The sequence below is a fragment of the Protopterus annectens genome, chromosome 8.part1 (genome assembly GCF_019279795.1).
Source record: "Protopterus annectens isolate FY-2018-M chromosome 8.part1, PAN1.0, whole genome shotgun sequence".
NCBI lineage: Eukaryota > Metazoa > Chordata > Ceratodontiformes > Protopteridae > Protopterus > Protopterus annectens.
The window spans coordinates 272,279,958-272,293,052 of NC_056742.1; the positions used below are offsets into that span (position 1 = coordinate 272,279,958).

At 39.2% G+C, this 13,095-nt stretch overlaps 1 protein-coding gene across 3 annotated transcripts in view; it reads left to right on the forward strand.

Annotated features, from left to right (window-relative positions):
• The window catches only part of RHPN2 (rhophilin Rho GTPase binding protein 2), a 2,376,893-nt gene that overhangs the window by 427,548 nt on the left and 1,936,250 nt on the right, over positions 1 to 13,095 (forward strand). For all 3 annotated transcript variants that reach the window (XM_044081870.1, XM_044081871.1, XM_044081872.1), the window contains exon 2: positions 300 to 415. In XM_044081870.1, the coding sequence (XP_043937805.1) occupies positions 300 to 415 (116 nt within the window). The remainder of the gene's footprint in view (positions 1 to 299; positions 416 to 13,095) is intronic.

The following is a 13,095-nucleotide window of genomic DNA, read 5'->3' on the forward strand; positions in this document are numbered from 1 at the left end:
TAGGAACATTTTTTGAAGTATTCTCTGGCATCACACATGAAATAATGTTTGCCCTGACTTTCCTTTATCAATTAAAATGGCAACATGTGTAATGTTATTTATAAAATGAATGGACCAGTTTTACATTTGTGTGCATCCTAAACATTCCCTGGAGCAAATTAAATATTCAAGAGTTTACAACTAAATTTTCTAAGCCTCGTCATAGACTGCTTTTGAAAGTGTATATTGTAATAATATATAAAGACCCATAACTTTTAACTTCACATTTCTGGTAACAGCTTTGTTTTTCCTGTTTGCAGGGTTGTAATCCGCTTGCTCAGACAGGCCGCAGTAAACTTCAGAACCAGAGAGCTACCCTAAATCAACAGATTATTAAAGAGATGCGACTGAGGGCCGGTGCTGAAAATCTCCTGCGGTAGGTTCTCATTCTTGTAATTTGCTGTCCTGCGTAACAGTAGAGTGCTGCCTTTGTCCTAATGGCATTATCAGGCTGCAGTCCCCACGCATGCTTTTCAGAAACTGCACTGACTGGAGTGATATTACTTGCCTAGTAGGAATGACAGAACATACATTAAATGTGATAGTTTTAGTGACTATATTGAGTTGTACTGTGTGCTGCCTTTACTGATGTAGTATCTCTACAGGAGTAGTTCAGTCTGTATGTCTCTTCATGGTACATACATACATACTTACAAATATTTCAAGCATGGGCAATAATAGCCTCCTAGCTTGCCAATATACCAAGACCGTTACTCCCAAAATAAGTGTCTAGGCTGTTCTTAAAATATCTAAACTAGTATTTGCTTTAATGAAATTTGGTAGTTTATTCCATGCAACAGCTTTTCTCTCCGAGAACCAATTAGTACATTTCTCATTCCTATAGAATCTTCTACATAGGTTGTCTGGTTGTTTACTACTTTTTGATAACCCCTGGCATTCCCAGAGGTAGTTGTTTCTAAAGGTCTTATAAAATATCTATGTGAGACACTGTACAAGTTCAGATATTTTAGTCTTTCAGAATAACTTACATTTTCACTTCCATGGATTCCATTGATATGATGTTCTTTGTATTTCACTGTTGCAGTCATTACATTTGGGGTAATCTGCTGGCAGGTTGCCGTCAGTCGGCCTGATTAACGAAGTCTTGGGTCCTGCGTCGGTTGCTGTCCCTTCTTCCATGACGTCAGGTCGTCAGGGGTATAAAACATGCAGCCGATGCCATTACATCAGTCTTTCTTGCCACGCGGTGCCCGAAGCAGAAGCAGTTCGCAAGTGCCGGTCGGCCGACTCCTGAAATGTTCGTTTTCAAGTTTCAGAACCGAAGTCTTCAACTAAAAAGCTAAGTACCCCGTTGGGGAAACTTTTTCTTGCTCCTTACTGATGTCAGTAAAAGTTAATAATTTCATTACTTGTGGGAAGCAAATACCTCATAAGGATTTCCATTTGTATTGTATTCCTTGCCTAGGCCCTGATCACAACGTACCTTGCTGTCGGTTTTGTGCTAAATTTAATCAGTGCACTATTAAACGTCGGTATATCTTTGCCTCTAAATATTTTGTATCATGCTTTAATTATCCAGAAATGTCGTTGGTTAGCAATCCGACTACCGGAATACCTAAAAAAAATGCAAAGAAAAAGACAGAGACAGGCCGTCGAGGTCCAAAACTGATGACGAAGCTTCTCCTAAGCCAGTCACCAGTTCGCCGGTACTCAGTGAGGTGCTTTCGCAGCCCCTGATACCCGCTATTTCTGATTCACAGGCCTTTACTGAGACCCATTCGGAGTCCGGTATGCTGCAAGATGCTTCAGTTATGGAGCCCGCGGATGTCTCTACCCTAGATGGGTCCGGAACCGCTGTGCAGGCACCGGCTTCTGAGGGTGTTTTCAGGCCTACAGATTTGTATATTAGACCAACGTCATCTTCAAAACTAAGGCCAAAATCTAAATCTGTGTCTAAAAAACCAACGCCTGGGCGACATGTGCAGGCCCCTATGCCTAAAAAACAAATGATCAAAATAGCTGAAGATTGAATTACTCTGATCAGGGGTAGCCAACCCCCCCCCCCCCCTAAGAGGCCTAGGCAAGACATTGATTATGAATCTTCTGAACAGGATTCTATTTCTTCTGACTCTTCTAATGAACATGATTTGTCTATACCTACTTATGAGGACTCTCATGCAGAAGATTCCATTCCTTCTGCTTCTCCCCCCGAGGATTTTTCTTTTGGGGAAACTTTACATACCTTACGGGAACATTTCCACTGGGAAAGTCAGGATTTCTCTGAATCAAAAAAAGAGACTTGGGGATTTTCTTCTACTTCCTCAATATAGGCCTTTGGCTATAACTCCTGTTCTAGACATTGTTGCTGATGTTTTTTCAGAATCTAGTATGGCTCCTGATTCTCTGCCTCCGGCTCCTTGTAAGCCAGACAGATACTACAGGGTTCCTGACTCCCACAAATTCCTTTTAAAAAATCGTATTGCAGATCCTGAAACCATTTCTCAGGGTCCCAAGGGCATTAAGGCATCTACTGCTAAAAATCCTACCCCTTCTGACAGAGATTCCAGGGCGCTGGATAGATGGGGTAAGAAGGTTTACACTTCTGCAACCTTGGCAATCAGGGCTTTAAACTGTCAGTTTCATATGCTTAAATACCTGCAACATATCATGGGACTGCGTAAACAGAAAATGATGTTAATTTCTGACTGTGTGGAAAATAAAGATTTACAGGATTTATTGCATTCAGCTGAACAAGTTGGAAAACATACTTTGCAATGTGGTTTTGATTCTTTGGAGGCCTCTTGCAGGGCTGCTGTAACTAGCTCTGTGCTAAGAATGTAATCTTGGCTCAAAGAGCAAACTCTGCCTGATCATATTAAAGCAAAATTGTTGGATGCTCCTTTACAACAGGACCGTCTCTTTGGTAATAAGGCTGAAGAAGTTTTAAAAAAGATGGAAGATAAAGCTAAATCTATGCAAACTGTGAAAGATTTCTTACAAGTGCAACCTCCAAGATTTAGTAGGCACTGGCCTACTAAGAACTGGTCCTTTCCAGTTCCTTCGAGAGCCACTCAAGTCAAACCCAGACATTCCAAAGGCTCCAGGTTTCAGACATAAGGGACTTTTAGAACAAAACAGTGGGGTGCCTCCTCCTCCAAATCTGGAAACAAGGCACCTCCCTATGGTAAGCAGTCTTAATGACTTCCCTGTACACTTACCAAGCACTTACCTTTCAGCCACCCCGTTGGGGGGGAAACTGGCACTTCATGTAAGAAACTGGTAACTTATGCCCCAGGACAAATGGGTTTTAAATATAGTATCCCAGGGATACAGATTTCATTTCCACACATTGCCAATCCCAAACGGATGGCCAGACCTGCCCCCAAATCAATGGGCGGAGTCCCAGAAACAAGTACAGTCTCTCATGAACATGGGAGCTATTCAACCAGTCCCAGAAGAGGTAAAGGGACAAGGTTTCTACTCAAGACTTTTCCTGGTACCCAGAAAAGATAAATCATGGTGTCCAATTCTGGACTTATCTACTCTAAACACATTTCTGGACATTCCAAAATTCAAGATGCTGACACTTCAACAGTTACTTCCTATGCTAGACAAAGATGCCTGGTTGGTAACTCTAGACTTATAAGAGGCTTACCTGCATATCCCAATCAGGGAATCTTGCAGAAGATACCTCCTCTTCAAAGTAGGCTATTTCCATTACCAATTCTCTGCACTGCCCCTTGGCTTATCTACTGCGCCCAGGGTTTTCACAAAGTGCCTGGCTCCAGTAATTTGTATTTTTCAGGCAAAGAAATATTCACATATATCCATACCTGAACAACTGTCTAATTCAGGCAGAAAACAGGGACTAACTTGTCTAGGGTACACCATAAACAAAAAGAAGTCACAACTGGTACCCACTCAAAAAATTACATTCCTGGGTGCAAGCTTGAATACAACTGCCCAGGTGGCTTACCTTACGCCAGAAAAGCAAATTCATTTGGTGACTTACTTCAAACAGGTGGCCACAAAAATCCTGCTATCTGAAAGACAAATTCTGGAAGCCTTGGGGTTCATGGCCTCCTGCATTCTTCTAATTCCATATTGAAGACTGCATATGAATAAACTTCAGTGGTACTTAAAGAGTTTATGGAGTCAACATTGTCACAGCCTGGAAACAATGATTCCTATCATACCTTACCTGCAACTAGAGTTCCTATGGTGGCCAGATGCCTGCCAGCAAAACAAGGGACTGCCATTCACTCCACCCCCCCTGCCACCCAAACCCTAACTACAGACACATCAGACTATGCTTGGGGGGGCTCGTCTGGCAGGGAAGTGCATTCAGGGCAAATGGAGCCCAAATCAAATGCACCTTCATATCAATCAAAAGGAGATGCTAGCTGTACAGAATGCACTGACAGCCTTCAAGGACTACCTTCATCCAGGACAATTAATGATAAAGACAGACAGCACCACAGTTATGTGGTACATAAACAAGCATGGGGGTACACACTCCTTACCCCCTTTGCAGACTAGCCATGGCATTGTGGAACGTGGCCTTGACCTATCAAATTCAACTACAAGCTCAATTCCTGCCAGGAAAGATGAATACTCTGGCAGACGAACTAAGCAGAAATTTCATCGACCCACACAAATGGAAACTGGAACCATGGATTTTCAACATGTTGACGCACAAATGGGGGATTCCAGACATAGATCTTTTTGCCTCACCCCAGAACTATCAGCTGGACAAATTCTGCACAAGAACTCATCACAAAAAAGCCTGGAAAGTGGATGCTCTATCGTTCAGCTGGAAAAACCTATCAGTCTATGCCTTTCCCCCTCTGCCTTTGCTTTCCAAAGTTCTACTAAAAGTCAAACAGGACAAACCAAAAATGATTTTGATTGCTCCAGACTGGCCTTGCCAACACTGGTACCCACTCCTGCGCAATGTCACACCTTCCACCATGTCACCTTCCTCAGACACCTTTCTTACTGTCTCAGCAGAACAACCAAATTCTGCACACTCAGCTCCAAACTTTGAAGCTTGCAGCTTGGCTAATCACCTAAATTCACCCTTGGCATCCCTCAGCAAACCTGTAATGGATGTCATTTTGGGGGCAAGAAGGCTTAGTACTAGAAAATCTTATGCTGACAAATGGAAAAGATTCTGTGCCTGGAATCAATCACAAGAGATAAGTACAACAGTGCCCAATATTCCTCAGATTTTACAATATTTAACTGAGATGCTTCACAAGGGCCTGTCCTTTTCTTCCATAAAAATCCATGCCTCAGCCATTTCAGCTCATTACAACATAGAACCTCCCTTCTTCTCTCATCCTCTGCGAAAGCAGTATCTCAGAGGGGCCAAAAACTTAAGACCACCCAGGAGAGCTCTAACCCCTGCCTGGGACCTCAATTTTGTATTGGAAAAACTCACTCTCCCTCCTTTCGAGCCAGCTGCTACTGCATACTTAAAATTTCTTTCTTGGAAAACAGCTTTCCTTTTAGCAGTCATTTCAGCTAGAAGGTTTTCCGAATTACAGGCTCTTATGGCAGTGGAGCCTTTCATTATTTTTCATGCGGACAGGGTGTCTCTCAAGACCACTCCATCCTTCATGCCTAAGGTGGTATCCAGTGTGGCTCTTCATCAGACCATTCATTTGCCAACTTTCTTTCCCAATCCACAGAACAAGGGGGGACGGATTCTACATTCATTGGATGTACACAGACAACTTAGATTTTACTTAAACAGGACAAAATCTCAAAGAAAATCTGATCAACTACTGGTGGTATTTGTTGCAGGGGCAGAGGGAAAGGCTATTTCAAAACAGACTTTTTCCAAATGGATAAGCCATTGTATTTGTTTCTGCTATATGCACCATGGTAAAACTACCCCCCGGGGATCAGATCGCATTACACCAGGGCTGCATCTACTTCTACCGCCTTTCTCAGAGGTGTTCCTACCAGAGACATTCTAGAAGCTGCTACCTGGAGCTCAGTTGATACGTTCACCAAGCATTACCATTTAGCTTTCTTCTCTAAATCCAGAGCTGGCTTTGCCTTTGCTGTCCTGCAGGGCCTTATATCTGGTCCTAATGCTGTATAAATCCATCCTCCCAACCATAGCTTTGGGAATCTACCCAAATGTAATGACTGCAACAGTGAAACACAAAGAACATAGTACAGTTGTGTACACTTACCATAAATGTATATGTTCAAGTGTATTCACGGTTGCAGTCCTGGTTACCCTCCCTCCAACCCCCTGTTTTTTCTCTTACTATGCCTCTTCTTACCTGTACTGTGCTTAAAAGCCTTTTTGGTGTATTTGCTTTTGTTTGGAGGTCTATTTTTGTGTTTTTAATTACTTAAATATTTGGCTCCCCATTTCGGGGGGGGCACCTGACATCTGGGGCAAGAAAAACTGATGTAATGGCGTCGCCTGCATGTTTTATACCCCTGACGACCTGACATCATGGAAGAAGGGACAGCAACCGACGCAGGACCCAAGACTTTGTTAATCAGGCCGACTGAGGGCAACCTGCCAACAGATTACCCCAAATGTAATGACTGCAATAGTGAATACACTCGAACATCTACATTTATGGTAAGTGTACACAACTGTACTTTTCCACTGCACTCTTTCCAGTTTACTCATGCTTGTTTTCTTATAAGGTTTCCATATTTTTATTCCATTCTCAAGTTTGGGTGTAATGTAAATAATAAATAAAGGCGTCCTCATTTTTGATTTCCTAGACTTTATAAATCTTTTTGTACAACCTATCTTTCTATAATTATCATTAACCAGTTGGTTGATATTATTACATGGGTTACCTTTACTTGAGCGACAGACCACTCAATCGACACTCACTCCATCGAAGCCTCAAAACATCGACAATCCGGCTGATGTTACTCACACGGTAAGGAACTGTTTAGCCAGGAACCCAAACTTTGCCCCATACCCCTGTGGTAGTGCGTTCTCTGAGTTGGAATATTAAGTAAGGGGGGTTGTGGGGGACAAAGCCCCCCACGTAGGGGGGTTTGGGGGGTGTAGCCCCCCCACGTGTGTGTGTTTGTTGTAATGGTAGGTTTTTATTTGTGGATAGCCAAACGGTTCCTTACCATGTGAGTAACATAAGCTGTCGGATTGTCAATGTTTTGAGACATCGATGGAGTGAGTGTCGATGGAGTGGTCTGTCACTCAAGTAAAGGTAACCCGATTACATATAACCAGATTCTTAAATAAATCTACAGTTTCAATCACTGTATGCTTAAGTATTCACCTTTCAGTTTATGTCTGTCAAATCTCATATGCTTAGTTTTTTATGTAAATCAGCATATTATTCTCCTGTGCCCAAATGGTCATTTTAGTCAAGTTTGCTTGCAGACATGCCCTGTCTGTAACACGTGTAATTAATTTACCCATTTTCAGATCATCTGTATACATGCTATAGAACACCTCAGATGAAAAGGATAGATCTGAAGTGTACGATCCTTGTGCTATGTTTGGATCCAGTCCGTGTAGTTCTTTTTCAGTACAGTCTAATTTGATATCAGTATCTGAGGTTACCTGGATGTCACTAAGGCAATTTATCACTCCCTTTATGGAGCCAAACTGCTTTGCATAAGATTTTGACTATAGATCTATAATTATGATTTGGCCACAGTTATGTGTACCCCTCCAGTAGACCTATATTTGAAACTTAATTCAGACCCAAGCCTGTAATTCAGTGTTTTGGGGTACCTTGCTTGCTTCCCTAATTCCCAGCTAATGTGATGGGTTACTAGGTTAGCACCCTTCTTTTCCTACTGCTAAACATACTAAATTATTTTGTATTTTTTTAAACACCTTTACCGAGTTATCACTTGTTATATAGGCATACTTACATTTATATAAAAGTAATCAAACCATATTAACAAGTTCAAATTAACAAACATTAGACATCACATATATTGTTATTTATCAGCCACATTGGAAAGATGGAGGCAAGTTTAGTTTTTTTAGTACTTGTTTTTAATATTGCTTACTTTGTATACTTTTTGCTTTTGGTGACAGTGAGCTTGCAGTTTTGGCTTTGTGAGTTTTGAGAAAGGAGACCTCTGAATTTAGGTCTCAATGAAGCATGTGTTAATGATAATGACTTATGTTTTACAGTATTGCACCAGTACTGAATTTTTTTTTTGTGGAAGGGGGGGGGGGGGATACATTTGAAAAATAAATTACCTATGCAGAAGAAGATGTCTTCAAGACACCTCAGTGGAAATGTTTGTATCAAATATATGCTGGATATTACAGCCAAACCCTTTCTGTCTTACTTTGACTATCTCTTTCCCTCAACTGAACTGGCATCAAAGAAATTGTCATTGTCCGGCAAACAGCATCCAAGACTGAGGTTTACAGTCAAAACCCTCTCTGTCTTACTTTGACTATCTCTTTTCCTCAACGATTACACCAAACTGCCATCAATCAAACCATCATTGTCCAGCAAACAACATCCAAGATTGAGGTTTACCCTAATAAGGACCACGAGTGAGAGGCATATTAATAATGTATGTTATTTACTTTCATGTGTAACATAGCTATCCTATTCCTCTGTAATAAATAGAGCAGAATCTTCTGCAGAGAACATATACCCCCACTAGAGTTAACAAGTTCCATGGCAAATTTCTTTATACTGGAAGAGGTGGCCTTCTCTTGAACTCCCATTCTTCTTGTCTGTTGTACACTGTGTACCCACTGCAAAAGTCCTCCCCCAATTTTCCTACCTTACCATACTTTATCTTGTTCTTTGCTACAGTACAAGTCTGTCTGTCTGTCTTCCCCATAACTTCCAATGCCTTTACTGTCTGTAAACAGTGACCTTTCCCTTACTGAAACATAACAAAAATAATAAACTGCAGTACTTCGTATTACTTTAGGCAGACTTTTCTAACTGCACTTGCACCTGGTTAACCCCTGCTTCAAAACTCTTTCTGCTAACCCCCATGTAATTACTACAATGCTGTAATTTGCACCTTCCTCTACTATTTACCTTGCTCTTTCTCCTAATAGCTTTTCTAGTGACATTACATTTTTACTGTTTCTACTACATAGGACTTCTTACCTTGCTCATCTCTAAGTCTACAGATATTTTTCCCCCTTCCGTACTTCTTTTCCATTTCAGGTAGTGTAGCCCACTCCTTTTGCCCTCGCTTTGTTCGGGCTGATTCTGCTCCCCTACCCTATCCCAAAATCCCACCCAGCCCCACTATCCTTAGTATTATACCTACACAAAGCTCTCTTCCTCCTGTGCATAACTCCTCATCTTCCTATGCAAGCAACCTATCATTCTGCTGCCTCTCATCTGTGACCAACACCCACTACTCAAATCAAACTGTCCATATCTGCACCCTTGGGAATGCCACCTGTCTAGTTATACCTCTCTTCCACAGCACTCCTCAGCCTCCATCTCATTGTTTACACCCACTATTGCCTGCTATTACACTCCTGTTTAGCATTTATTTCTCCTTTATGTATGTTATATCTCTACATCTGTCCTCTTTCTTCTCTTTTCAGCCTTTTCTTTGCTCCACATTCTTAGCATCCAGCATCCCATATTCTACATACCTATTCAAATTCCTGCCTAATTCTTTTTAATTTTTTAAAATTTTTAAAAATTATTTTTATTCTTTTTATTTTCTGCTATAACGTAATTATATATACGTATATCATCTATTCTCCATCATTGCCCTCAAAACACTTGTTTTCTAATACACACAAAATATGCTTATCTTTATGTCCATACGTCTACTTCTGCTATTATCATACCTTACATGCTATATGATACCCATTGCCCACCTTTACTCAGCCAGCCATTTACTGTTACTATTTCTTCTAGCTTATTTGGCTTAATCCTATCTCATTTTCAAATGTAAAATTATTAACTCTTCTAAGGTAAAATTAAAATTTAATACTAATATACCTAAACCCTCACTAGTGTATGCATACTGTAAAAAGATCATATTATGTGGCAATTTCCACCCAAACCCAGGTCTCGACTGCCTCTCTTCTCCACCTGCTCCATCTTCTGTAGCAACATCCACTAAAAATCTGAAAATACCAACACAAAAAACGTTCCGTAAAACTACCGAACAAAAAACTGACACAGAATGTTGATAATCCCTGTGTCTTGAGACGAACCTCTCCAAATGCCGGCAATTCAGCAGCTTAGTCCAACAATAGATGCCAGTGGAAAAAATGTTCCATAAAATCAATGAGGTCTAAAAACAAACTGGAAATTTATTAAACCAATAAAAAATCCAAAGTAGTATCCAACGTTAAGTGCTTTCACTTGCTTGATAGCAAGCTTCATCAGAACAATGTAATTTTTTTTCCCACTGGCATCTATTGTTGGACTAAGCTGCTGAATTGCCAGCATTTGGAGAGGTTCATCTCAAGACACAGGGATTATCAACGTTCTGTGTCAAAAATCTGAAAATCATATCCATAAGTATTCAAAGTATAATAAACTAAGTCTCTGAATTTCATTCCTGGACCACTCATTACTCCCCAGACAGTATTATTCTTACAGAAACATGGCTCAAACCATATATAAAAAAAACTCTGAAATTCTCCCCCCGGCTATACTACCATCTGCCCTGAATAAAAAAGGTGGTGGTGTAGCAATCATGTTTTCTAACCATATCTCCGTCTCTGCTTCTATTTTTGTACCTAACTTCCTCTCTGCTGAGATCCTTGTCTTTCAGTGTAAATTAAATGAGAGTAAAACACTGTGTATAATTGCCCTATGTATTCCCCAAGGAAATAACATATCTATTCTGGAAAACATCCTACACTGGGTATGTAGTTCCATTTTTCATGAAATAGTAATTTTTGGTGATGTCAATATTAACTGGCAAACCTTCACATTAGACTACCCTTCCACTAGTTTCAATCTATATGGTTTCAAGCAACCCATACTCACTTCAGTTCAGCTAATAGCACTGAGACTACTCTGGAGTGGATTCTAGTCTAAAATCCAAACCTTTATGACTGTCCAAAACCCTCTCAGACTCCATCAGTGATCACCATCCCACCTGTGTTCAGAGAATAACAATTCACCATATCAAACAGCACCTTTCAAAGACTGCAGTAACCTCTCAGATTTCAATTCCAAGATCTTTAACAGCATCCTTAATAACATTAATTGGTCTTTTCTCTATTTCCTACTGAAAACATTACATGGAGCTGCTTACTGCTTGGTGTGATGGATTTGAAGTGTTCTTAAGACACTCAGTCTTGCTGGCTGGATTCTGCTAAAATTCAAAGTCTAGTTATATTTGCATTCACAGTCTGTTGCATACAGAAACTTGCAGAATATACACTGATGAGAGAATATACTTTGCATCATCAACTTTAGAGAGCAGTAACCAATAACTTTTTATAATAAACCAAACGGAAACATGTCACAGCTTAAAAGTACTGTTCCAACTTTACTTCTCATATAGTACAGATGATGTGAGAGATATAACATTTACCTCAGAACACCAAATGTGTTCCTACCATACCCCTCTCATAGCTGGATTTATACAGCTCTTTATATACTCTTTTTAGTCATGCATAAACATATTTTGGAGAATTGCTTATCCTGTAGAAACAATACTAAACTTCCTTGTTTAACAATGTCTTGTAAGAGACCAGCTTTTCTGACAGTGTGAATATCCTGTAACAGTGTCCTGATGTCCATGTAGAAAAACATATTTTTGAGGAAACACATTGTTCTGTATTCTATTTGGAGAATTGCTTATCCTGTAGAAACAATACTAAGCTTAACATATGAGCATATGTTCTTGTGTCAATGCTGATAAGCATATCCTGTTTTTTATGAAGAAAAACATATTTTTGAGAAAACACATTGTCAGAGATCAGCTTTTCTGACAGTGTGAACATCCTGTATTTTATTTGGATCTTTGTATAAAAAACATCTGTTCTTGTGCCGTCCTGTTTTTCCATGCAGAATAACATGTCATTGTTCTTTAAAAGCAGATTTTGCATTTTTGTTCTTGCATACATCCTGTTTTGAGTCTGTAAGGGAAAAATGTCCATTCTTTAAAAGCAGATTTTGTATTTTTGCTCTTGCATACATCCTGTTTTGAGTCTGTAAGGGAAGAATGTCCATTCAGCAGATTCATTTTCCAAGCCATGGTCATTTAGTATGACTGCTGATCACATATTACTTAAACTTTGTTTCTGCATTTAAGCAAGCCTTTTCATTCAGCATATTTACAACATAATTAATTTCAGATTTATATTCATAAAATCTAACAATTCCCTCTGTTTTTAAACATACTCAAAACATTTTATATAGAAAACACATTAAGAAACAAACCTTTAGTTTGATACAACAAATCAAAATGCAATTTTACATAGTTAATACAATGATATTAAAGTATTACTACCAAAACTGAATGTATTTAACTTTTTCTTTTGCAGACCATTCTGTGAAAATATTTTATCAGTTATGAGCTGTGTCTGCTTTACTTTAACTTGATCAATTTATTCTTTTGCAATTATAGAATTTCATTTATGACTTAGAACTGTTCCATTAACTCTTTGCAACTGTTGAATTAACTATAAGAGACAGTAACCATGTGCTACTACAAGCATTTATACACTACTGAAAACACACAATTTCAATGTCATTTTAACCAATACATTGTGGTCATGTCTTTGAACTGCCCATTAACATCTTAGTAAAATAAATATTTGAAAGCAATTATTTTACTGGGGTAAAACCAATGATATTACAACTTGACAAATTACTTTTGAACTTATTACAATGTATCCTGTACAGTATGTATTTACACAGACTGTTTGCTATTTATGCATTTCAATCTAGTAGGTATCCTGGACCCATTGTTTTCTTTAAATATGTTTTTTTCACACATATTCATTACTAGACATTAATCTCATTTGTACTGAAATTTTCTGCATTTGTACATACAAAGACTATAAAGTACATTTAGTCTAATCTTACAAATTTAATAACATTAATATTAAGCAAAATCTTGGAAAATGTTTGTCTCTTTAGAAATATCTAGTGGAATTGATAC